This window comes from Heterodontus francisci, chromosome 36 (assembly GCF_036365525.1).
Source record: "Heterodontus francisci isolate sHetFra1 chromosome 36, sHetFra1.hap1, whole genome shotgun sequence".
Taxonomy (NCBI): domain Eukaryota; kingdom Metazoa; phylum Chordata; class Chondrichthyes; order Heterodontiformes; family Heterodontidae; genus Heterodontus; species Heterodontus francisci.
In genome coordinates, this window is record NC_090406.1 from 8,522,089 (window position 1) to 8,547,898 (window position 25,810).

Here is a 25,810-nt window from a genome sequence, read left to right on the forward strand (position 1 = left end):
TGGTAGGGGGGAGAATACATATGGCAGTGTTCGAGGGAGGGAGGAGAAGGGTGTCCCGTCCTCCGGATATAATGGCAGCACATGTCTGCTAGTTTAGGGGAGTTGGGGCTGACCCAGTCCTTGAGGGTGTCACTTATCCCTTAAGTTAAAGGGGAGACAGGAATCTGTGTTCCGAGAAGGACAAGAGAGGTTCCAGTGGAAGGGTGTTGGGTTCACATTGTGCTTTTGAATCATACTGCACAGAAGGAGGCCATTCAGCCCACCATATCGATGCCAGATCTTTTAAAGAGCTATCTAATTAGTCCCACTGGCCCTTGCTCTTTCCCTGTAGCCCTGCAAATGTTTCCTCTTGAAGTATCGATCCAAGTCCCCTTAGCATTCAACTTTCTGAATACATTTTCAAGACTGCTGAAAGCTTTTGCAGTCAGTTGTTAAAACGATAACTAAGGTCTGACTAACCCATGAAAGGCCTTCAGTTCTTGCAGCACTTGTTGAACCAGCCTGGAAGACAAAGAAAGAGAAACAACTTCAGTCAACATCTCTGCTCAATTGACATTAACAGCAACCATATTGTTTTAGAGTCATAGAGAACAGCACTGAAACAGGCCCTTCGGCCCACCGAGTCTGTGCTGACCAACAACCACCCATTTATACTAATCCTACATTAATCCCATATTCCCTACCACATCCCCATCTTCCCTCAATTCTCCTACCATCTACCTACACTAGGGGCAATTTACAATGGCCAATTTACCTATCAACCTGCAAGTCTTTGGCTGTGGGAGGAAACTGGAGCACCCGGCGGAAACCCACACGGTCACAGGGAGAACTTGCAAACTCCGCACAGGCAGTAACCAGAATTGAACCCGGGTCTCTGGAGCTGTGAGGCTGCGGTGCTAACCACTGCGCCACCTTTTTGTTGTCATATTTCCTGACTGTCTCTCCACCTGGAGAGTCATACAGTACAGGAAGGTCACAGGTTTGATTCCCAGTCTAGATTGAGTTAGCAGATTTCAGACAGGGCAGTGATAGTAGAGGAGGTGCTAGAATTGGCCTTAGGGCTCTCAGGGGCCACTGTGAGAGACGGGTGAGAGAGAGCCACCTCCAGACACCTTCACGATTGCTTTGTGATTGGCAGAACCATTTTGAGAACACACAACCCAAATAATAGGGCCTGGCCTGCCAGCTGTGGGTGCAGCAGCAAACCCCAAAATCTGAGTGTACTCATCATTTTTGGGGGAAGGGTTGCTGGATTGATGCCAAAAAGTGTCTCTTCCATTTAAAAAAAAGGTGTTTGCCGCTTTGATCTGAAAATTTACACCCATTATGCAGGATTTTCCTCCTGATCTTTGCCTATTTTCTATTGGTAGTGGGGTTGGCAGGAGTGAGTTGTCACCGGATCCATGTCCATTTCTGCACCATCAGAGATCTTTTGGCATCATTCCCCATATATGGGCGTGTTACATAGCACCGACAGCATAGGAACAGGCTTGAGGTTGTGAAATGTGCTATATAAGTGCAAATTCTTTCTTCTTTCTTTCTTGCACAATAGGCCTTGGGCCTGTTGATCAACATCAATGAGGGAGAACTGTTGAATCTGAAGTTAACTGAACAGATCCTCACTCGCAAGCAACTCCAGGAGTGGAGTCTATGAGCAAGTGGTTGGGGGAGGGAGGGTGGTTGAGCTGGTGGTGTGGAGGAGAGAAAGAAGAAACAAAGAATATAGGAACAGGAAGAGGCCACTCAGCCCCTTGAGTTTGTTCCGCCATTCAATGAGATCATGGCTGATATGTGACCTAACTCCATAGACCTGCTTTTGCCCCGTACCTCTTAAAGAAGCAAGGGACTGAACTACCGGCACAATCTTCAAACCACCCTCTTAATAAAAGACTTGATTGTGACCAAACCGCCAGCTGATTCATTAACACAGAGACTAAAGCGGTGGGCCCCTCGGATTGCTCCTTTCATACGTACAAGTGGTTGTGGTCCAGATTTTCTTTTTCCTCTTGGATCTCCAGGGAAGTTTCAGATTCTGAGATGGAGGAAAAGAACACAATTGAAGTGATTCTAGTGCGACTGCGATGAATTAAAAATTGGGCTCTTAATTTCAAAATGTTATTGCAATTACATTTTTAAAAAATTAAACAGTGATCAAATATACACAGAGGTAATGTCAAGAACATGGATTGAGAGCCCAGTTCCATCAGCTTTTTACATGGGCTGTGGGCATTGCTGGCATTTATTGCCACCCCTAACTGCCCTTGAGATACAACTGAGTGGCTTGCTCAGCCATTTCAGGGGGCAATTAGGAGTCAACCACATTGCTGTGGGTCTGGAGTCACATGTAGGCCAGACCAGGTACAGGTGGCAGATTTCCTTCCTTAAAGGACATTAGTAAACCAGATGGGTTTTTATGACAATCTGGTAAGTTTCATGGTCACCAGATTTATTGACTTAACTGAATTTAAATTCTCTGGCTGCCAATGTGGGATTTGTGCTCATGTCTGGAATAATCGTCCGGGCCTTGGATTACTAGACCAGGTACATAACAACCATGCGACCATACTCCAGACGGCTCTGTCCCACCGAGCGAGGGCCCCACTAGTTAATCTGGCAATGAGGAAATCCATGCCCCAGATTATTCTGACTTTGAAGGGAAAGGGCAACAAACACAAGATAAAATGGGAAGAGAAATAGTCCAGATGACAAAGGAATTCAAAATCTGCTCACAGTGAACTTCTCTGGAAGAGCGGATAGTCCACTGGAACAGGCTGTGTTTGCTCCCAGTTTTACTCCTCTCCTCTCCTGGAGGTGCTGCCTCTGTGTGGGGTACAGCGTCACAGCACCCAGCCTCACTCTGCTACCTCACCCAACTGGCCCTTCTTCATGTGTGGGCCTAGACAGTGAGGGTCAGGGGGCAATTCGCTCAGCACAGCCTTCACCACCATTCTAATACTTCATTCGCTTTGCAGACAAAATTATTGGGCAGCCACCGAGAGCAGGGAGCCTTGGGCCAATTTTGAATCCTTTTGTAGCCATGGGTGCTGAGGTCAATTCTTGGAGGACAACTGCTGCCTGTCGTGAGGTCGACTGACTCAGCCCCATCTGTAGGGCGAAACCCAGGACTGGACTTTCGACCCCCTGCCAGGGCTGGGTTTGGAGATGGGCAGGAGCTAACAATAGCCCCGCCAGCTGACCTTCCGGTTCCCCTGCCTCCAGTGACATTTTTACAGAAGGGGAATTTTCCAGTCAGCCTCGAGGTTCCTGCAGGCGATGGGGACCAGATTAGCAGGAGGTGGGCAAGCAAGCAGCAGGCCAAGGGCGAAGTGGCAGTGCTCCAGGCAAGCCGAGAGACTCAGCCTGCCTGCTTGGGTGCAGGAGCAGCCACAGGCCGCCCTTTAAAGGGACACCCCCTCTCCCTCCCCCCACCCCATCACTCCATAGTTGGGGACTGGGTCCTGAATCCATTTTTCAATTAAAGATTTAAAATAGTTGAATAGAGGGCGCCTCCATCTTGAAGCTCCCTCTCTCTTACATACCTTCTGCTCCTTCAAGCTGGAAGGCCTCTGATTGGCCCTCCAGCTTCGAGGTCCCACCCGCCATCCTTAATTGGATGGCAAACCCTTCTCCAGGCCATTAATTGGCCTCCCCAGGGAACCATTACAAGTGAGTAACTGTTCCATCACCACCACCCACCCCAGGGTGGGGGAGAGGTTTGGCATCCGGAAACAGTCCCAACATCTGCTTCCCGCACCCAGAGGGAAAATCCAGCCACCATTCAGCCATTGTGAAAGCCGGGGAGACTCAGGGATGGACTTGTGGGCCAGTTGAGTGCTTCACTCACCTGTTTCTCTGGGTTGGGACACAGCCGGACTCCAGGAAGAGCTGCTCCGAGCCCCCTTGCAGGAATATGAATAGCCCGTCTCCAACCGTGGCCGCATCTTTGTACTCACCTTCACCTGGAGGCAACAAGCAAGAACATCATTAACCAACTGATTGGAATTCACTCTCAGTCATTCCCTGCTCTCAAAGTCCTTCAATTCGCCCTCCGAGTCACACCAGGACCTCGCTCCCCGTTCCTTCATTATCGTTAGGCTCAAGACCCACTGCAGAGACTTGAACACAAAAACTCCAGGCTGTTGTTCCACTGCAATACTGAGGGAGAGCTCAAAATGGAGGCACACTCGGAAGGGTGAGCATTAGATAAAATCTTTGCATGGGCCAAGCTGCCAGGGCTCACAACACGGAGGGGAAACCCTTCTATGGGCAGTGTTGGAGCTGGGGGTGGGCATCATTTTCTGCCAGCAGCTCCCTCCCTGTGCCATGGAGCCTCCAGCTCTGATGGCACCTGCCCCCCCAACCCACCCCAGGAGGCTGCCTCCATGCAGCTGGTGGCCTCCCTACGCGACGTGGGGTGAGGAGGGGGCATGGAGGGGGGGTGTCCGCCACTGGCATAATGCCAGGTGATAGGTGAACAGGACCTGATGTGATACAGACACTAGAGTATGAGCTAAAGTTTACGGATTATGCAAGGTGGGAGGCCGGCCAGACTAGCCCGTGAACGGAGACCCAGCGGATCTTGTCAGGACTCTCCAAAGGTTTGGCAGGCCGAACTGTACTGGAGTGTCACTGCACGCAGGCCTCACCTGCACCCAGTTATTTCAGTGCTGTCTGGGGGCCTGCCCCTGCGTTTATGAAGAACAATGTAGGCTTTAACAAATTGCTACAAGCTTCGTGTCATTTTGCACTTCAGTAGGCTGGAGTCAGCTCCAAACAGACATATTGAAGTGTTCCCTAGCTGTGCAATTTGAGCGTAAGATTGATAACAGATGTGGCAGAAAGATCTAGATTACAGCTACCGCACACTTAAACCTGTGTGAAATTATCTTTAATGCAGGGACGGATGTTCACAGCCGGTGCTGATGCATTCCATTTCGAGTGTTCTCATTTCTTCCTTCTACTGAAGATGCTTACAACAACAACTTGCATTTATATAGCGCTTTTAATGCAGGCCAGGGATTGAACCTGGGATATTAGTTATCTACATTGATGGGGCAATGCCGGGTAATAGGGCAATGCAAGATGATGGGGCAATGCAGGGTGATGGGGCAATGCAGGATGATGGGGCAATGCAGGGTGAAGGGGCAATGCAGGATGATGGAGCAATGCAGGATGATGAGGCAATGCAGGGTGATGGGGCAATGCAGGGTGATGGGGCAATGCAGGGTAATGGGGCAATGCAGGATGATGAGGCAATGCAGGATGATGGGGCAATGCAGGATGATGAGGCAATGCAGGGTGATGGGGCAAGGCAGGATGATGGGGCAATGCAAGATGATGGGGCAATGCAGGGTGATGGGGCAATGAAGGATGATGGGGCAATGCAAGATGATGGGGCAATGCAAGATGATGGGGCAATGCAGGGTGATGAGGCAATGCAGGGTGATGGGGCAATGCAGGGTGATGGGGCAATGCAGGATGATGGGGCAATGCAGGATGATGAGGCAATGCAGGATGATGAGGCAATGCAGGCTGATGGGGCAATGCAGGATGATGAGGCAATGCAGGGTGATGGGGCAATGCAGGATGATGGGGCAATGCAAGATGATGGGGCAATGCAGGGTGATGGGGCAATGAAGGATGATGGGGCAATGCAAGATGATGGGGCAATGCAGGATGATGGGGCAATGCAGGATGATGAGGCAATGCAGGGTGATGGGGCAAGGCAGGATGATGGGGCAATGCAAGATGATGGGGCAATGCAGGGTGATGGGGCAATGAAGGATGATGGGGCAATGCAAGATGATGGGGCAATGCAAGATGATGGGGCAATGCAGGGTGATGAGGCAATGCAGGGTGATGGGGCAATGCAGGGTGATGGGGCAATGCAGGATGATGGGGCAATGCAGGATGATGAGGCAATGCAGGATGATGAGGCAATGCAGGATGATGGGGCAATGCAGGATGATGAGGCAATGCAGGATGATGAGGCAATGCAGGGTGATGGGGCAATGCAGGATGATGGGGCAATGCAGGATGATGGGGCAATGCAGGGTGATGGGGCAATGCAGGATGATGGGGCAATACAAGATGATGGAGCAATGCAGGATGATGGGCCAATGCAGGATGATGGGGCAATGCAGGATGATGGGGCAATGCAAGATGGTGTGGCAATGCAGGGTGATGGGGCAATGCAGGGTGATGGGGCAATGCAGGATGATGGGGCAATGCAGGGTGAAGGGGCAATGCAGGATGATGGGGCAATGCAAGATGATGGGGCAATGCAGGGTGATGGGGCAATGCAGGGTGATGGGGCAATGCAGGATGATGGGGCAATGCAGGATGATGAGGCAATGCAGGGTGATAGGGCAAGGCAGGATGATGGGGCAATGCAAGATGATGGGGCAATGCAGGGTGATGGGGCAATGAAGGATGATGGGGCAATGCAAGATGATGGGGCAATGCAAGATGATGGGGCAATGCAGGGTGATGAGGCAATGCAGGGTGATGGGGCAATGCAGGGTGATGGGGCAATGCAGGATGATGGGGCAATGCAGGATGATGAGGCAATGCAGGATGATGAGGCAATGCAGGCTGATGGGGCAATGCAGGATGATGGGGCAATGCAGGATGATGGGGCATTGCAGGGTGATGGGGCAATGCAGGATGATGGGGCAATGCAGGATGATGAGGCAATGCAGGATGATGAGGCAATGCAGGCTGATGGGGCAATGCAGGATGATGGGGCAATGCAGGGTGATGGGGCAATGCAGGGTGATGGGGCAATGCAGGATGATGGGGCAATACAAGATAATGGAGCAATGCAAGATGGTGTGGCAATGCAGGGTGATGGGGCAATGCAGGATGATGGGGCAATGCAGGATGATGGGGCAATGCAGGGTGATGGGGCAATGCAGGGTGATGGGGCAATGCAGGATGATGGGGCAATGCAAGATGATGGGGCAATGCAGGGTGATGGGGCAATGCAGGATGATGGGGCAATGCAGGATGATGGGGCAATGCAAGATGATGGGGCAATGCAAGATGATGGGGCAACGCAGGGTGATGGGGCAACGCAGGGTGATGGGGCAACGCAGGGTGATGGGGCAATGCAGGATGATGGGGCAATGCAGGATGATGGGACAATGCAGGGTGATTGGGCAATGCAAGATGATGGGGCAATGCAAGATGATGGGGCAATGCAGGATGATGGGAAAATGCAAGATGATGGGGCAATGCAGGATGATTGGGCAATGCAAGATGAGGGGGCAACGCAGGGTGATGGGGCAATGCAGGATGCTGGAGCAATGCAGGGTGGTGTGGCAATGCAGGGTGGTGTGGCAATGCAGGATGATGGGGCAATGCAGGGTGGTGTGGCAATGCAGGGTGATGGGGCAATGCAGGATGCTGGGGCAATGCAGGGTGGTGTGGCAATGCAGGATGATGGGGCAATGCAGGGTGATGGAACAATGCAGGAAGATGAGGCAATGCAGGGTGATGGGGCAATGCAGGATGCTGGGGCAATGCAGGGTGGTGTGGCAATGCAGGATGATGGGGCAATGCAGGATGATGGGGCAATGCAGGATGATGAGGCAATGCAGGGTGATGGGGAAATGCAGGGTGATGGGGAAATGCAGGGTGATGGGGCAATGCAGGGTGGTGTGGCAATGCAGGGTGATGGGGCAATGCAAGATGATGGGGCAATGCAGGGTGATGGGGCAATGCAGGGTGATGGGGCAATGCAGGATGATGGGGCAATGCAGGATGATGGGGCAATGCAGGGTGGTGTGGCAATGCAGCATGATGGGGCAATGCAAGATGATGGGGCAATGCAGGGTGATGGGGCAATGCAGGGTGATGGGGCAATGCAAGATGATGGGGCAATGCAGGGTGATGGGGCAATGCAGGATGATGGGGCAATGCAAGATGATGGGGCAATGCAGGGTGATGGGGCAATGCAGAGTGATGGGGCAATGCAAGATGATGGGGCAATGCAGGGTGATGGGGCAATGCAGAGTGATGGGGCAATGCAGGGTGATGGGGCAATGCAAGATGATGGGGCAATGCAGGGTGATGGGGCAATGCAAGATGATGGGGCAACGCAGGATGATGGGGCAACGCAGGATGATGGGGCAATGCAGGGTGATGGGGCAATGCAGGGTGATGGGGCAATGCAAGATGATGGGGCAACGCAGGGTGATGGGGCAACGCAGGGTGATGGGGCAATGCAAGATGATGGGGCAATGCAGGGTGATGGGGCAATGCAGGATGATGGGGCAATGCAGGATGATGGGGCAATGCAGGATGTTGGGGCAATGCAGGATGGTGTGGCAATGCAGGGTGATGGGGCAATGCAGGATGATGGGGCAATGCAGGGTGATGGGGCAATGCAGGATGATGGGGCAATGCAGGGTGATGGGGCAATGCAGGGTGTTGTGGCAATGCAGGATGATGGGGCAATGCAAGGTGATGGGGCAATGCAGGGTGATGGGGCAATGCAGGGTGTTGTGGCAATGCAGGATGATGGGGCAATGCAAGGTGATGGGGCAATGCAGTGTGATGGGGCAATGCAGGGTGATAGGGCAATGCAGTTTAATGGGGCAATGCAGGATGATGGGTGGGAAAGTGAGGTTGGGTGACGGGGGTTTCGGAGGTGGAGGTTGGGTGGTTGGGATGGGGGTTGGGGGTTGGAGGTTGGGTGTGGTCATGGAGGTTGGGTGGTCGGGGTAGGGGTGAGGGTGGTCGGGGTTGGGGCTGGATGAGGACATCTATCGCCCAGCCTGACCCTCCCTGCAGGAAATTCCTGTATCCAGGCTTCACCTCCCCCAATATCTACTGCCAGGGGGTTTGCGCTCGCTCCGGACGGCCTCTCCCGGCCAATAGTCATATTTTAACAGTTCTGCAGAATACCAACCCCCACTTTTTACAAACTCAAACAGGAAAACCGAAGCAGGTTTAAACGTACATGGAAAACCTGTCGGTCTCTTAACATCTCCCAGCCGTAAGGTCTGACCGCAGGGCGAAGCGCGTCTTGGCCCAAGAGGTGTCACCGTCACCACTGCCCCTGAAACCAGTGCCAACTCCCTCTGCTGGTTGGGAGGATTTCCTGATGTTTGCCTTTGCCAATTGTTAACCTGAAACAACTAGTTGCAATTACTTAGCGCCTTTAACGTCCCCAGGCGCTCCACACAGGAGTGTTAATCAGACAAAAGACTGTCACCGAGCCACATATTAGGACATGTGGCCAAAAACTTGGTCAATTAAGTAGCTTTTAATGAGTGTCTTAAATGTGGAGAGAGAGGCAGAGGGGTTTAGGGCAGGGATTCCAGAGCTTGGGGCCCAGGCAGCTGAAGGTATGCCTGCTAACGGTAGAGCAATTAAAATCGGAGTTGCCCAAGAGGCCAGAATTGGAGGCTCTCACTGGGGTAGAGCCTTGACAGTGATGTCGTAGGCTATTCATCCACATGCAGCATCACAGCTGAACCTGGTTCTATCCTCACATGGTATCGAACCACATTCATTTTCCAGCAGAGGTTATCGGACAGTGATCAGCAGTCAGGACATTTGAGAATCCACAGCCTCGTATTAGGAAATGGTTCAGAGTGACATTAACCGACTGCAGCTGGTGCAGGTACAGGGGAAGTGGGAATAATAATACAGACTTCTTTCCTTCCATACAATGAATCAATCACAAGGCACAAGGTAAACATAGGTGAACAAGGTGGTTCGATCTAGAGAAACCTACAGCACCCCCACCCCACCAGAGTGGCCTTCATGCATGATGTTGCAGCAAATCTTTCTCCTATTGTATTTGAGTGTACCCAGAAGATAACTGGGCTGGGAGAATTGCGAAGCCTCAAATATAAAATTCTCATCCTTATTTTGAAAGGTAGTCATGGCCTCGCCTCTCCCTATCTCTGTGACCTCCGCCAGCTCGATAACTCTCTGAGGTCTCTGCGCTCCTCCAATTCTGGCCTCTTGCGCATCCCTGATTTTCTTCACTCCATCATTGTCCCTTCAGCTGCCTAGGTTGTAAGCACTGGAATTCCCTTCCGAGTCCTCTCCGCCTCGCTACCTCTCTCTTCTTCTTTAAGACTCTCAAAACCTACCTCTTTGAGCAATCCTTTGGTCGCCTGTCCTAATATCTCCCTTTGTGGCTCAGTGTCAAATTTTGTTCGATAATGCTCCTGTGTGAAGCGTCTTGGGGTGTTTTACTGCGTCAAAAGTGCTATATAAATGTGAGTTGTTGTTTACATGCACGAGCAACAACAGGAAAATCCACCCTATTGATTCATATTGTGGCTCCTAGAATGTGAGTAGTGCTGGGTTACAACATAATTCTTGGATGTTACCCGTCAGTCAGTTCCATAATGGGTGCACCCCTCCCCCACCTCCCCCACCCCCCCCCCCCCCCACCCACCTTCTAACTTTCACCATCATCCCTTACGTCATAGCCCTCATGGAACTGCAGCAAGTTACCTGCTCGGTCATTTCGTCCTCAGACATGCTTGAGCTGGTTTTCCCCTGACCTCTAGTTGCCTGTGTATCATTCCCTGAACTGAGTGTGGTGGCGTTGAGGGTCTCAGGTAATTCATATGCTGACCGGTCCAGATCTGACTGATCTTCATCCTCTCTATCGCCTTCTCCATCACTGTCCATACCTAACAGATCGAGGCTGAGCCTGTGCAGACAGAGGGAGACAGGTAATTAGGGCACAGATCCAGAATAAATCAATCAACAGATTTTTTAAAATTGGCAAGAAAGCCAAGGAGGCAGGATGAGATGTTTTTTAGCGCGTTGAATTGTTGTGATCTGGCGTGCGCAGACTGAAAGCACAATGGAAGCAGATTCAATAGTAACTTTCGAAAAGGAATTGGATAAATGTTTGAAAAGGAGAAATTTGCAGGGCTATGGGGAAAGAGCAGGGGCAGTGGGACTAATTGGATCGCTCTTTCAAAGAGCCAGCACAGGCATGATGGGCCGAATGGCCTCTTTCTGTGCTGTTTGATTCTGTACTGAGAAATGGGAAGAACCAGACCAACCCATTAGACCCAGGTTTATTCGTTGGCCTGTGCTGAGTGCACTGATCTCAACTGCAGTAGCAACTGAATACTTTTCTGAACACTTCTGCTTAGTAGGCAAGTGGGACTCTGAGCTTCTTTATTCGACTTCCATTCGAAGCTGTTTGTGCACAGCCTCTTCCACTGTTCCAACAAAGCTCAAGAAACAGCACCTCCTCTTTCCATTAGCCACTTCCCAACCTTCCAGGCTCAACATCAGAGTTCAACAATTTCAACTCATAACCATCTCAGAAAGCAGATTCTGCTGTTATCATTTTCACCTCATCCGAATCATTTTTTTTTTGTTTCTTTACTGGTCGCATTACCACCTCCTTTTGCCTTGCACCATCATCCCTTCTGTCATTTAAACACTCCTGCTCTCCAGCCTCTCACAAACATTTCCTCTTGTTCTTTCTTCCTCACTCCTTTCCCTAACCCTTTCCCTGACTCTGGACTTGGTTATAAACTGTTAAATGTCTAACTTCTTCCGATGCTGATGACAGATCCATGATCTGAAAGGTTACTTTTGTTTATCTCCCCACGGGTGCTGAGTGTTTCCAGCATTTTCTGTTTATTCCCACTCCAGATGCTTGAGGACAAAATCAAAGCTGACACTCCCAGTGCAGTACCAAGGGAGTGCTGCACTGTCAGAGGTGCCTTTTAGATGACACATTAAACGGAGGTTCCCTCTGCCCTCTCAGGTGGATGTAAAAGATTCCATGGCACTATTTCAAATGAAGAGCAGGGGAGTTCTCCCTGGTGTCCTGGTCAATATTTATCCCTCAATCAACATCATGAAGCAGATTACCTGGTCATTTTCATAGCACTGGTTGTGGGATCTTGCTGTGCACAAATTAGCTCCTGCATTTGCTCCATTACAATAGTGACTACGCTTCAAAAGTACTTAATTGGTTGTCATGCGCTTTGGGACATCCTGAGCTTGTGAAAGGTGCCATATAAATGCAAGTCTTTCTTTTCTTTTAGGAACCTGGGAACAGGAGAGGGCCATTCAGCCCATCGAGCCTGCTCCCCCAATAGAACAGATTCTAGCATTTTCCCAATAACTGATGTAAGGCAAACAGGTCTGTAGTTCCCTGTTTTCTCTCTCCCTCCCTTCTTAAATAGTGGAGTGACATTTGCTACCTTCCAATCTGCAGGAGCCATTAAAGAATCTATAGAATTTTGGAAAATGATCACCAATGTATCCACTATCTCCATAGCTACCTCTTTCAACACTCTGGGATGCATAAAATCAGGTCCCGGATTCTTATCAACCTTCAGACCCATTAATCTCTCCAATACAACCTTCTTACGAATACTAAGTTCCTTCAATTCCTCATTCTCTCTAGTCCCTTATCTTTAATACTGGGAGATTTGTTGTATCTTCCTCAGTGAAGACAGACACAAAGTAATCATTTAGCTTCTCTGCCATTTCTCTATTCCCCATTATAAATTCTCCTGACTCTGCCTGTAATGGACCCACATTTGTCTTAGCCAAACGTTTCCTTTTTACGTATCCATAGAAGCTCCAACAGTACATTTTTATATTTTTTTGCTAGTTTACATTCATATTCTATTGTCTTTCTTTATCAGTTTCTTGGTCCTCCTTTGCTATATTATAAAATCCTCCCAATCCTCAGGTTTACTACTATTTCTGACAACTTTATGGGCCTTTTCTTTTAATCTTATACAATCCTTAATTTACTTTTTATTGTAGCAGTTAGGATTGTACATTGTCCTGGGCTAATAAGGAGAGAACACTTCCATCCCCCTTCAGCTTATTATCCAGTGACTGCAAGTGCATGGACATTGAGTGGTGAGAAGATTGGACTGTGGTGCCCTCCCTTGTTAAATAGTTTGCTGACGCACACTGTCGAGGCCATTTGCAAAAGGTCCTGTATCCCAGAAATGAAGCAACGCCTTCAAAAGGGGTAGAGAGGAAGGGAAACATCACTTCCTCCATTTTGTACTCCAGCCCCTTGAGATAAAGGCCAGGTTTTGTCCCTGTAAACCAGTTTTTAGTGATTAGTACCTGAACACAAATTGTTCCCACAGATTCTAATCTTTCACTATTAAGGCAATATGCCAATTTGTCTTTCCTGGATCTAAAGCAGCTGATCTCATACTGCCCCCACCTTAAACTCCGTCTACCACATTGCTGACTGCTCAATTAATCTATCAATGTCCCTTTGTAACTTCCTGTTTCCAACTACACAACTTCCTGTGCCTACTAACTTAGTGGCAGATCTGCAAACTGCGATGCACAACTCTTTATCCCTTCCTCCAAGTCATTGCTAAAACAGCAGAACGCTGAGTCTCCAGTACAGATCCCAAGGGAATATCACTCGTCAATCCTGCCAATCTGAGGACATTCACTCATGCTCCTTACAGACACCAGTACACAATGAAGAAAAAGAAAGACTTACATTTCTATAGCACCTTTCACGACCTCAGGATGTCCCAAAGTGTTTACAATTAGTGTAGTACTTTTGAAGTGTAGTCACTGTTTGAATGTAGGAAATGTGGCAGCCAATTTACGCACAGCAAGCTCCCACAAGCAGCAATGTGATAATTTTGTGTTGTCGATTGAGGGATAAATATTGGCCAGGAACCGGGGAGAACTCCCCTGCTCTTCTTGGAATACTGCTGTGAGATCTCTTGCATCCACCTGAGAGAGCAGACGAGGCCTTGGTTTAATGTCCCATGCGAAAGATGGCACCTCCGACAGTGCAACACTCCCTCAGTACAAAACTGGAAGATTTTTATCAGCAGGAAAGAGTGAGAGAGAAAGAGCTTGCGAAGTACAGGAAGACAGGCAGAAAGAGACTGCTGCTTCAGATCAACACAACTGATGCAATCCAGTGTTTCTATTTTCAGGTGCGGCTGCGTCATTGTCAAATGGATCCAAAAACGGACAAGCCAAGGACCTCGAAGATAGTTAATAACAGAACTTTGCAAAGTTATTTACACTGACATTTTCAGTGATTTGTCCCTTCTTCATCAAGATGAGGTATGTTGGCACTGAGAGACAGATACGCAGTGTGCATCAACTACTCTCAGGTCAAATATAACACAGAGCGCTGCACAGCAAACCTTGGCTCTTGGTCTACATAAATTTAAAAAAAAATTATTTAAAAGAAAAGTAAAGAATTATTGAATTTGAGAGGCTAAGGGCTTTAAGACTTTAAATTTAATAGAGGTTTTATTTCAGCTGATTAAAGGAGATAATAGGGTGGAGAGAGAGACAAACTGTTTCTTCAGCTGGAGGAAGTCCAGAACAAAGGGAGCATAATCTTAAAATTAGATCGAGTCCATTCAGGGGTGCTATCCGGAAGCACTTCTTCACACAAAGGGCTGTGGAAAAGTGAAGCTCTCTCCCCCCAAAAAGCTGTTGAGGCTGGGCAGGGCGGAAGTGGGAGGGGGAGGGGTGCCAACTGAAAATTTCAAAATTGCGATTGTTAGATTTTTGCTCGGTAAGGTATTAATGGCTACGGAACTAAGGTGGGTAGATGGAGTTGAGATACAGATGATCCACGATCTAATTTTTAAAAATTCTTTCATGGGATGCAGGCATTGCTGGCTAGGCCAGTATTTGTTGCCCATCACTGATTGCCCTTGAGAAAGTGGTGGTGAGTCACCTTCTTGAACCGCTGCAGTTCATGTGGTGTAGCTACACCCACTGTGCTGTTAGGGAGAGAGTCCCAGGATTTTGACCCAGGAACGGCCATATAGTTCCAAGCCAGGATGTTGTGTGGTTTGGATGACAACTCGCAGGTAGTGGTGTTCCCGTGTGTCTGCTGCCCGTGTCCTTTGAAGTCAGTATTGTCCAATCTGCTTGCCACTTGTTACATGTGGCGAATTGACCACAGATATATAGTGAATTGATGCTGTTCATTTTTAGAGCCACACAATACTGAGTTGTGAGCAGTGGGTATGACCACTATTTGACGCCCGTCCCTAACTGAATGAAGAAGAATCAACCACATTGCTGTTCAACAGGAGTCACATATCACATCAGTCAGACTGCGACTATGGTTATCAGAATATAGTTCAGTTGTCAGGTTTCTAGTGACCAAAGGGCCACTTTCGCAATGAAACAAGAAAAATTGACTATTCCCGTTCTCTCTGGGTGCCTCTAACAACGATACATTTAGATCTGTGGGATCACTCTGTGAAGTACTGTGAAAGCAGGGCCAGCCTTTGGAAGGACAGTGGTCCAATTGCTCTCGAAATTTTCTTGGGGAATTTATTGAATAGAGGATGCTAACTGAAGAACTTAGTTTTGTTTAGGTCGTTGGAGGTTTTCTCAAAACCGTTGAGGCGGGTGAGCAACGGGTTGAAATGTGCAATTTCTGTAAGCTGGGGCTGTGCAGCAACATCCAAATGTGTTCAGCCTTCATCTTAAAAGATCTGTTGAAACGAGTGGTTGACAGGAATAGGGCGTTATTGGTGTAAAAGGAGAGAATACAGGACTTTGGCTATGAGCCAAAGATCTATTAGATGTCTGGGCACTGTGTTCGGTAATGACAGGCGACGGTGCCAAAGCAAGGCAACAGTCAGAGCGCAGAAGCCAATACATAGGGATTTCCCAATTCTTCCTTCCCCAAGTCTCCTAATATATCAATTCTGATAAAATGGAGATCGTTTACTCTTGAAGAAATTTGTTTTTTGAAATAACTGGAGCACAATGTCAGAAACAGAACACTTCAGTTAACACAATGTCATCACCCTTTGAGAGTGTGTACAGCAGGCTTGCTTTGCAGAACAGTTGGATTGCAAAACCCTTTTGAAGCTGTTCTCCTGGCTCTAGCAGTGAGTGTATTGTCCAAAGATTGTGCATTTGTTTTATTAATATTGCATATATTTTGTACTATGTGGTGAATATAATGGCCTGATCACCACAGGTTTGGCGAGCATCGGAATTCTATTGGACAACCCTGTTCTAGGTGGTAGAGGTTGTGGGTTTGGAAGGTGCTGTCGAAGGAGCCTTGGTGAGTTGCTGCAGTGTATCTTATAGACAGTACACACTGCTGCCACTCTGCGCCGGTGGTGGAGTGAATGTTTAAGGTGTTGAATGGAGTGCCAAGTAAGTGGGATGCTTTGTCTTGGATGGTATTGAGCTTCTTGAGTGTTGTCAGAACTGCACTCATCCAAGCAAGTGGAAAGTATTTATATAACTGGTCTAGTTAAGTTTCTGGTCAATGGTGATCCCCGGAATCTTGATGGTGGGGCAATGGTAATGCCGTTGAGCGTCAAGGGGAGATGGTTAGATCCTCTCTTGTTGAAGATACTCATTACCTGGGCAAATGTGTGGCACAACAGTTACTTGCCACTTATCAGCCCAAGTCTGAATGTTGTCCAGATCTTGCTGCATGCAGGCATGGACTGCTTCAGTATCTGAGGAGTCGCAAATGATGCTGAACATTGCAATCATCAACAAACATCCCCACTTCTGACCGTCTAATTGAATGGTGGAAGAGGCTCAGGGGGTTGAAGGGCCTCCTCCTGTTCCTACATTGCTAATACAGCAAATGGTATTCAAAGACTAAAGTAGTTATGATTGGTACCTGTAACATTGAGAAACTACATTGCATTGAAACTTATAAGCAAAAATGGATTGTTGCATATTACAGGAACTCTGTTATCTCCCATCTGACATTCTTACAGTAATTTAACCACCACCCCCCCGCTCCATAATCAACCCCCCCACCACCCCCCCCCCCCCCCCCCCGCAAGATAATAGCTGTCTGTGTTTATCTGCCAGTCCGAATAGGAAGGTATTGACGCACAGATAATTTCTGCAGAAATAGGATACTAAGATTAGGCAAAAGGCATTGTCTATGGTGGTTGTGTTCTTATAGCTGTCCTGATTCATATCTCTGAGGAGTTAGAGTCTGTACTCTCAATGCAAGACGCAAGAACAAATGGTTCAGCAACTGAACAAATGGCCAAGAAACAGTAATATATCCACAAGCAACAAGTTTAAATCATGTTATATGGAAATTAATCCTTGTGTATATTATAGAGGAATAGCAGATCCTTTTTTTTTTGTTCAACCTTGGGATGTGAGCTTTGCTTGAAAAGCCAGAATTTATTGCTCAGCCCTAATTGCCCTTGAGAAGGTGGTGATGAACTGCCTTCTTGAACCGTTGAAGTCCTTGTGATATAGGACTCCATCAGTGCTGTTAGGGAAGGAGTTCCAGGATTTTACCCAGCGACAGAGAAGGAACGGCGATATAGTTCCAAGTCAGGATGGTGTGTGACTTGGAGGAGAACTTGCAGGTGGTGGTGTTCCCATGCGTCTACTGCCCTTGTCCTTCTAGATGGTAGAGGTTGTGGGTTTGGAGCGTGCTGTCGAAGGAGCCTTGGCCAGTTGCTTATAGTTCGTGCTTGTAGATTTCTTGTAGATAAGTAAATAATGCTGTCACTGTGAGCTGGTGGTGGAGGGAGTGAATGTTCAAGGTGGTGGATGGGGTGCCAATCAAGTAGGCTGCTGTGTCTTAGATGGTGTTGAGCTTCTTGAGTATTATTGGATCTGATCTCGTCTAGGCAAGTGGAGAGTATTCCATCACACTCCTGACTTGTGCATTGTGGATGGTGGAGAGGCTTTGTAAAATCGGGAGATGAGTTACTCGCTGCAGAATTCCCAGCCTCTGACCTGCGTTTGTAGTCACAGTATTTATGTGGCTGGTCCAGTTCAGTTTCTGCTTAATGGTAACGCCCAGAATGTTGATAGTGGGGAAGAATTCAGCAATGGTAATGCCATTAAATGTCAAGGGGAGATGGTTAGATTCTCTTTTGTTGGAGATGGTCATTGCCTGGCACTTGTGTGGCGCGAATGTCACTTGCCACTTATCAGCCCAAGTCCAAATGTTGTCCATGTCTTGCTGCATGCGGTCATGGATTGCTTCAGTATGTGAAAAGTTGTGAATGGTACTGAACATTTTGCAATCAACAGCGAACATCCCCACTTCTGACCTTATGATTGAAGGAAAATCATTGATGAAGCAGCTGAAGATGGTTTAGCCTCGGACACTACCCTGAGAAACTCTGCAGTGATGTCCTGGAGCTGAGATGATTGACCTCCAACAACCACAGCCATCTTCCTTTGTGCTAGGTATGACTCCAACCAGTTTTCCCCCTGATTCCCATTGCCTCCAGTTTGGCTAGGGCTCCTTGATGCCATACTCGGTCAAATGCTGCCTTGATGTCAAGGGCAGTCACTGTCACCTCACCTCTTGAGTTCAGCTCTTTGTCCATGTTTGGACAAAGGCTGTAACGAGGTCAGGAGCTGAGTGGCCCTGGCAGAAGTCAGACTGAGCATCACTGAGCAGGTTATTGCTGAAAGTGTTGCTTGATAGCACTGATGACAACTTCCATCACTTTACTGATGATTGAGAGTAGGCTGATGGGGCGGTAATTGGCCGGATTGGATTTGTCCTGCTCTTTATGGATAGGACATACCTGAGCAATTTTCCACATTGCCGGGTAGATGTTAGTGTTGTAACTGTACTGGAACAGCTTGGCTCGGGGCAGGGCTAGTTCTGGAGCACATGTCATCAGAACCCCTGGCCCTTGCTGTGACCTGTGCCTTCAGCCGTTCCTTGATATCACATGGAGTGAATCAAATTATCTGAAGACTGGCATCTGTGTTGCTGGGGACCTCAGGAGGAGGCCGAGATGGATCATCCACTCAGCACTTCTAGCTGAAGATGGATGCAAATGCTTCAGCCTTGTCTTTTTCACTGATGTGCTGGGCTCCCCCATCACTGAGGATGGGGATATTTGTGAAGCTTCCTCCTCCGGTTAATTGTTTAGTTGTCCACCATCATTCATGACTGGCTATGGCAGGACTGCAGAGCTTAGATCTCATCTGTTGGTTGTAGGATTGCTTAGCTCTATTGTATGCTGCTTTCACTTTTTAGCATGCATGTAGTGCTGTGTTGTAGCTTCACCTGGTTGGCTTCTCATTTTTAGTTATGTCCGGTGCTGCTCCTGGCTGTTCTCCTACACTCCTCATTAACCAGGGTTAGTCCCCTAGCTTGATGGTAATGGTACAGTGGGGGATATGCCGGGCCATGAGGTTACAGATAGTGGCTGAATACAATTCGGCTGCTGCTGATGGCCCACAGTGCCTCATGGATGCCCAGCTTTGTGCTGCTAGATCTGTTCTGTGTCTATCCCATTTAGCACAGTGGTAGTGCCACACAACATGATGGAGGGTATCCTCAGTGCGAAAACGGACTTCCTCTTCGCAAGGACTGTGCAGTGGTCACTCCTACCAATAATGTCATGGGCAGATGCATCTTCAATAGATAGATTGGTCAGGACAAGGTCAAGTAGGCTTTTCCCTCTTGTTGGTTCTCGCACCACCTGCCACAGGCCCAGTCTGGCAGACATTTCCTTCAGGACCCAACCAGCAACTGAGCCACTCTTGGTGATGGACACTGAAGTCCTCCACCCAGAGCACATTCTGTGCCCTTGCCACCCTTAGTGCTTCTTCCTACCAACATGGAGGAGCACTGATTCCTCAGCTGAGGGAGAACAATAGGTGCTAATCAACAGGATTACTGTTTGACCTGTTGCCGTGAGACTTCAGGGGGTCCAGAATCATTATTGAAGACTCCCAGGGCCACTCCCTCTCGACTGTATACTATTGCACCGCTACCTTTGGTGGGTCAGGATGTACCCAGGGATGGTGATGGAGGAGTCTGGGACATTGGCTGTCAGGTATGATTCGGTGAGTATAAACGTCTCAGGCTGTTGTTTAATTAGCTCTCCCAATTTTGGCACAAGTCCCCAGATATTAGTGAGTAGGACTTTGCAGGGTTGACTGGGCAGGGTGTGCCTATGTCGTTTCTGATGCCTAGGTCAATGTTGGATCGTCTGTCTGATTTTATTCTTTTTCGACTTTTCTGTAGTAGTTTGATACAACTGAGTGGTTTATTAGGCCATTTCAGAGGACAATTAAGAGTCAATCACATTGCTGTAGATCTGGAGTCACATGTAGGCCAGACCAGGTAAGGATGGCAGATTTCCTCCCCTGAAGGGTTTTTAATGATAATCTGATAGCTTCGTGATCATTATTAATAAGAATAGCATTTTATTCCAGGTCTATTAATTGAATTTTAATTCCCCCCAGCTGCCATGGTCGGATTTGAACGCATGTCCCCAGAGCATTAGTCCGGGTCTCTGGATTACTATCCCAGAAACATTACCACAATGCTACTATTTATATATAATTTGTATATTACAAAGAATAGCAACCCTGTATATATTAAACAGAATAGCAGACCCTGTGTATATTATAGGGAATAGCAGATCCTGTATAAACTATAAGGAATAGCAGTCCCTGTGTACATTATAGGGAATAGCAGTCCTTGTATATGTTATATAGAATAGCAGACCCTATGTATGTTATATAAAACAGCAGACCCTTTGTATGTTATAGGGAATAGGAGTTCCTCAAAAGCACGAGTCCCAACAAAGCTAAAAGCAAGACCCCCGAGAATTAAACTTCCATACACACAATGCTGAGAGCCCAGTACACGTGTAAACAGGATCTTCAGGCACACAAAACTGGAGACTCCTATTTGCAAAATATTGCAACTCCCAATAAATACAAAAAAAAAACATTCACCAACAACCAAGATCCCATGCACAAATGAGAAGCTATATTCCTCCTTCATGCACTCATCCTCTGCCCTTTTCCATCTTATTCTCTCCAACTTACCCTCTCATCCTTTCTCTCCATTCCCCCTTCCCCCAAAATCTGAAAACTCACAAGTTTGAACTGTGTAAAATTCCTGGGCCTCGAGAACTGATAAAGGCTTTCTCCCTGATCGGCTATTATCCACCGATCCTTTTCCTGAGATATTTAAAGTCCATGGCTGCTGAGGTTGCCTTCCCACTCAAAACTAGTGGGAGCTTTAAGAGTCATATCATTGATACTGAACACCTAGGCTGTGTCATGGATACTCCTGGTATACAGTATAGTAAACTCTGGATATATTAAATAAAGAATGGCTTGGCATTTATAGAGCACCTTTCCTGGCCTCAGGGCATTCTAAACTCTTTACAACTATTGAAGTACTTTGTGAGGTGTAGTTCGTGTCGTAATGTAGAAAGCAGCAGCCAATTTGCACACAGCATGATCCCAGAAACAGCAATGTGATACATCTGTTTTTCAGTGCTGTTGGTTGAGGGATAAATATTGGCAAGGACACTACGGAGAACTCTGCTGCTCACCTTTGAAATAGTGATGTGGGATCTTTATCTCCACCCAAGAGGGCAGATGGGGCCTCGGTTTAACAACACATCAAAAAAGACAGCATCTCTGATAGTGCAACACTCCTTCAATACTGTACTGGAGTGTCTGTCTAGATTTTTGTACTCTATTCTCTGGAGTGGCCCCTTGATCAGCACCTCATCCAGCACCTACAACATTCACTCCCTGTACCACCATCGCACAGTGGCAGTCGTGTGTACCATCTACAAGATACTGCAGCAAGTCGCCAAGCCTCCTTAGACAACACCTTCCAAACCCGTGACCTTTACCACCGAGAAGGACAAGGGCAGCAGATGCACGGGAACACCACCACCTGCAAGTTCCCCTCCAAGCCACACACCATCCTGATTTGGAGCTATATCGCCGTTCCTTCACTTTCGCTGGGTCAAAGTCCTGGACCTACACCACATGGACTGCAGCGGTTCATGAAGGCGACACCACCACCTTCTCAGGGACAACTGGGAATGGGCAACTGATGCCTTGCCGCTGATGCTCACATCCCATGAAAGAATTTTTAAAAACCCGACAACCTTCATGACTCAGAGGTGAGGCTGCTACCCAATCCACCACAAGTATATGTGTTGGAGCATAGAGTCATTTACAGCACAGAAGGAGGCCATTCGACCCATCAAGTCCATGCCGGCTCTCCACAGAGCTATGCTGTCAGTCCCACTCTCCGGCTCGATCCCCATAGCCCTGCAAGTCTATTTCTCTCAAGTGGTCATCAACCTTCCTCTTGAAGTCATCGATCATCTCCACTTCCACCACCCTTGTGGGCAGCGAGTTCCAGGTTATTACCACCCACTGTGTAAAAAAGTGCTTCCTCATATTACTGCAGCATACTCTGAAAGGCAGGTGTCAAGTTTTCTCACTGGCACTGCTCTCTCTGTTGAAAGGGCCCAACAGTTAACTGCTGACTTGGGCTGTACTTTGCTGTGCTGTGCTGAGCCGTGTATGATTACGTTGTGGAAAATTCCTGTTTCAGAGATTGCAGTTGGAATCTCAATCCTGGGAATTCAGGACAGGCTGGTCTGAATGCTGGGTACTATGGCTGTGTTCCTGTATCATGAAGATTGAGTCAGAAATAACAAAGCCAATTTCTTAAAACAATTGAATGAATGGACATAAATATTACCCCAACCACCCCTTACAATCTTCTCTCTCGTCTCTTGAAGGTGCTGACTGCTGATGAGGTACTGCAGCATTCTTTACTATCCCATCCAATTGGTTATGTTAAAAATCTGTGTTGCTATTCCACTGCAGGGGCACCACCACATTACCTCAAATTTCTCACTCAACATGCACATGTGCCCACTCTCCAGCAGGGATTTCTGTAGGTGTGGGCGGGGGGATGCTGCTTCCACTTTACCAGCCTCCCATCACACACCCTGCACCTCTCTCTCTTTCCCTACCCCAGAGGCACTGAGCTGCTGCAACTGAAGCCCAGGCTGAGATCAGTCAACTAGGCTGAGACCGGAGACCAAACCTCACACTTTCCAAACCAATAGCATTTTTAACCGAACTGAAAATAAACACAGATTTTTTTTAAACTGGCCAGATACAGAAAGAGAAGAGCTTCAACTTTACGAAAATATGAAAACATTGGACAGAAAACCAGAGACTGGGACTGTAAGTTCCTGAGATGCTCTCAGAGTGTACTCTGTAAATGCCAAAGATGAAAATCTTCCCTAAAGTCTTTTCCTCCTGCATCGCTAGCTGTCTCTTTTGGCTTTATCCACTCTTATTAATTTTCATCCCGGCACATTTTTTGCCTCCCACATTTAGGACGTGGCGCCTTACGATGTACTTGTCCCATTTGCTTACAATTTCATTAGACTGGTTCATGTTACAAGAAAATCATTTTTGCCTCCATCGCTTCACTTGTGGAAAAGGGGAGTGATCCCAGGTGGCAGATATCAGGATGCATCACCTGCCCAGTAACATGCTGGTAACATTGGAAGGAAGACTTAGCTTTTGGCATCTACATGCACAGGCTAATATTTCCCAAATTGGTCATTTGCCCTTTTGATAAACAGTTACTTATGTAGAACAATCAAGTCGAAACCCTTCAACCTGAAACATTAGACTGTTAGACAGGGGCAGTGTAAAGCCGGGCAATTGCACAGGGCTGCGAGCTGATGTGGGGAGAGGACACCTACACAATGGTAATAGCTGAGCCCTGATCTACTAGTCTTCATATTGTCTAACACAAACACCACCCCCACGATCTTCTCAAGGGTAACTAGAGATAGGCAATACATGCCAATCTTGCCAGTGATGCTACAACCTGAGAATGAATAGAACAAATAGGCCTCCTCACAACAGCATGTGTGCATACATGACACGGAATTAAGTAGGTAGCTTGTCCCTGACACAAACTCTGTTCCATCTTCACCAATTCCTTCTCCCTCCCTGGGCTCTGTCGCAGGCTGATCCATATTGTTTGCGACCTTAGTTTCCTATTTGACCCTAAGCTGAGTTTCTGAGCCCATATCACTTCCATCACCAAGACCGCCTCCTTCTGCACTGGTACCATTGAGCACCTCTGCCCGCCTCAGCCATCTGTTGTAGAAAATCTTGTTCAACTTTTTGTTACCTCCAGTCTTAACCATTCCAATGCTCACCTGGCTGGCCTCCCACGTTCCACCCTTCAAAAACTTTAGGTCACACAAAACTCTGCTGCCCATGTCCTAACTGGCACTAAGTCCTGCTCACTCATCACCCCTCTCCTTGCTGACCGACATTGGCTCCCAGTCAACCAACGCCTCAGATTTAAAATTCTCATCCTTGCGTTCAAATCTGTCTGTCACCTCCTGCAGTCCGACAACCTCCAAGAACTCTCCGTTTCTCCAACTCTAGCCTCTTACAGATCTCCCATTATCAGACCATTGCTGGTCATGCTATCAGCTGTCCAGGCCCTAAGTTCTGGTATTTTATCCCTAAGCCTCTCTGCCTCTCTATCTCTCTCTCCTCCTTTGAACCCTTCCTTAATACCTACCTCTTTCACCAAGCATTTGGTCACCTATTCTAATATCGCCATCTGTAATGTTTCCTACATTACAATAGCCATATAAATATTATGGCTGCAAGAGCAGGTCCGAAGCGTGGAATCCTGAGGCGAGTAACCCACCTCCTGACTCCCCAAAGCCTGTCCACCATCTACAAGGCACAAGTCAGGAGTGTGATGGAATACTCTCCACTTGCCTGGATGAGCACAGCCCTAAAAACACTCAAGAAGCTCAACACCATCCAGGATAAAACAGCCCACTTGATCAGCACCCCATCCACCACCTTAAACATTAAACAACGCCAACTCACAGACACCTCTTCCTACCTCCCTCTGGACCATGACCCCACCACCGAACATCAAGCCACCATCCAAAGGACTGTCACTGACCTCATCTCCTCTGGAGATCTTCCCTCTACAGCATCTAACCTCATAGTCGCGCAACCCCGGACAGCCCGCTTCTACCTCCTTCCCAAAATCCACAAACGGGACTGTCCCGGCAGACCCATTGTGTCAGCCTGCTCCTGCCCAACTGAACTTATTTCTTCCTATCTAGACTCTATCTTTTCTCCGCTGGTCCAGTCTCTTCCCACCTACATCCGTGACTCTTCTGACGCCCTACGTCATTTTGACAATTTCCAGTTTCCTGGTCCCAACCGCCTCCTCTTCACTATGGACGTCCAATCGCTCTACACCTCCATCCCCCACCAGGATGGTTTGAGGGCTCTCCGCTTCTTCCTGGAACAGAGGCCCAACCAGTCCCCATCCACCACCACCCTCCTCCGCCTGGCTGAACTTGTTCTCACATTGAACAACTTCTCCTTCAACTCCATGCATTTCCTTCAAGTAAAAGGTGTCGCTATGGGTACCCGCATGGGTCCTAGTTATGCCTGTCTTTTTGTGGGATATGTCGAGCATTCTTTGTTCCAGTCCTACTCAGGCCCCCTCCCCCAACTCTTTTTCCGGTACATTGATGACTGTATCGGTGCCGTTTCCTGCTCCCGCCCTGAACTAGAAAACTTTATCAACTTTGCTTCCAATTTCCACCCTTCTCTCACCTTTACATGGTCCATCTCTGACACTTCCCTTCCCTTCCTCGACTTCTCTGTCTCCATCTCTGGGGATAGGTTGTCTACCAATATCCATTATAAGCCCACTGACTCCCACAGCTACCTCGACTACACTTCTTCACACCCTACCTCCTGTAAGGACTCCATTCCATTCTCCCAGTTTCTCCGTCTCCGACGCATCTGCTCTGATGATGCTACCTTCCATGACGGTGCTTCTGATATGACCTCCTTTTTCCTCAACCGAGGATTTCCCCCCACTGTGGTTGACAGGGCCCTCAACCGTGTCCGACCCATTCCCCGCACCTCTACCCTCACCCCTTCCCCTCCCTCCCAGAACTGTGACAGGGTTCCCCTTGTCCTCACTTTTCATCCCACCAGCCTCCAT

At 48.1% G+C, this 25,810-nt stretch overlaps 1 protein-coding gene across 9 annotated transcripts in view; it reads right to left on the reverse strand.

The window, feature by feature from the left end:
- arhgef18b (rho/rac guanine nucleotide exchange factor (GEF) 18b) overlaps positions 1 to 25,810 on the reverse strand; it is a 232,652-nt gene that overhangs the window by 105,123 nt on the left and 101,719 nt on the right. For 8 of the 9 annotated variants that reach the window (XM_068016099.1, XM_068016098.1, XM_068016097.1 and 5 more), the window contains exons 4-7: positions 10,480 to 10,681; positions 3,845 to 3,959; positions 1,975 to 2,032; positions 460 to 501 (exon numbers count right to left, since the gene is read on the reverse strand). In XM_068016099.1, the coding sequence (XP_067872200.1) occupies positions 460 to 501; positions 1,975 to 2,032; positions 3,845 to 3,959; positions 10,480 to 10,681 (417 nt within the window). Of the gene's footprint in view, positions 1 to 459; positions 502 to 1,974; positions 2,033 to 3,844; positions 3,960 to 10,479; positions 10,682 to 13,486; positions 13,708 to 25,810 lie in introns of those variants that run through there. The other variant, XM_068016100.1, reaches the window with a different exon arrangement.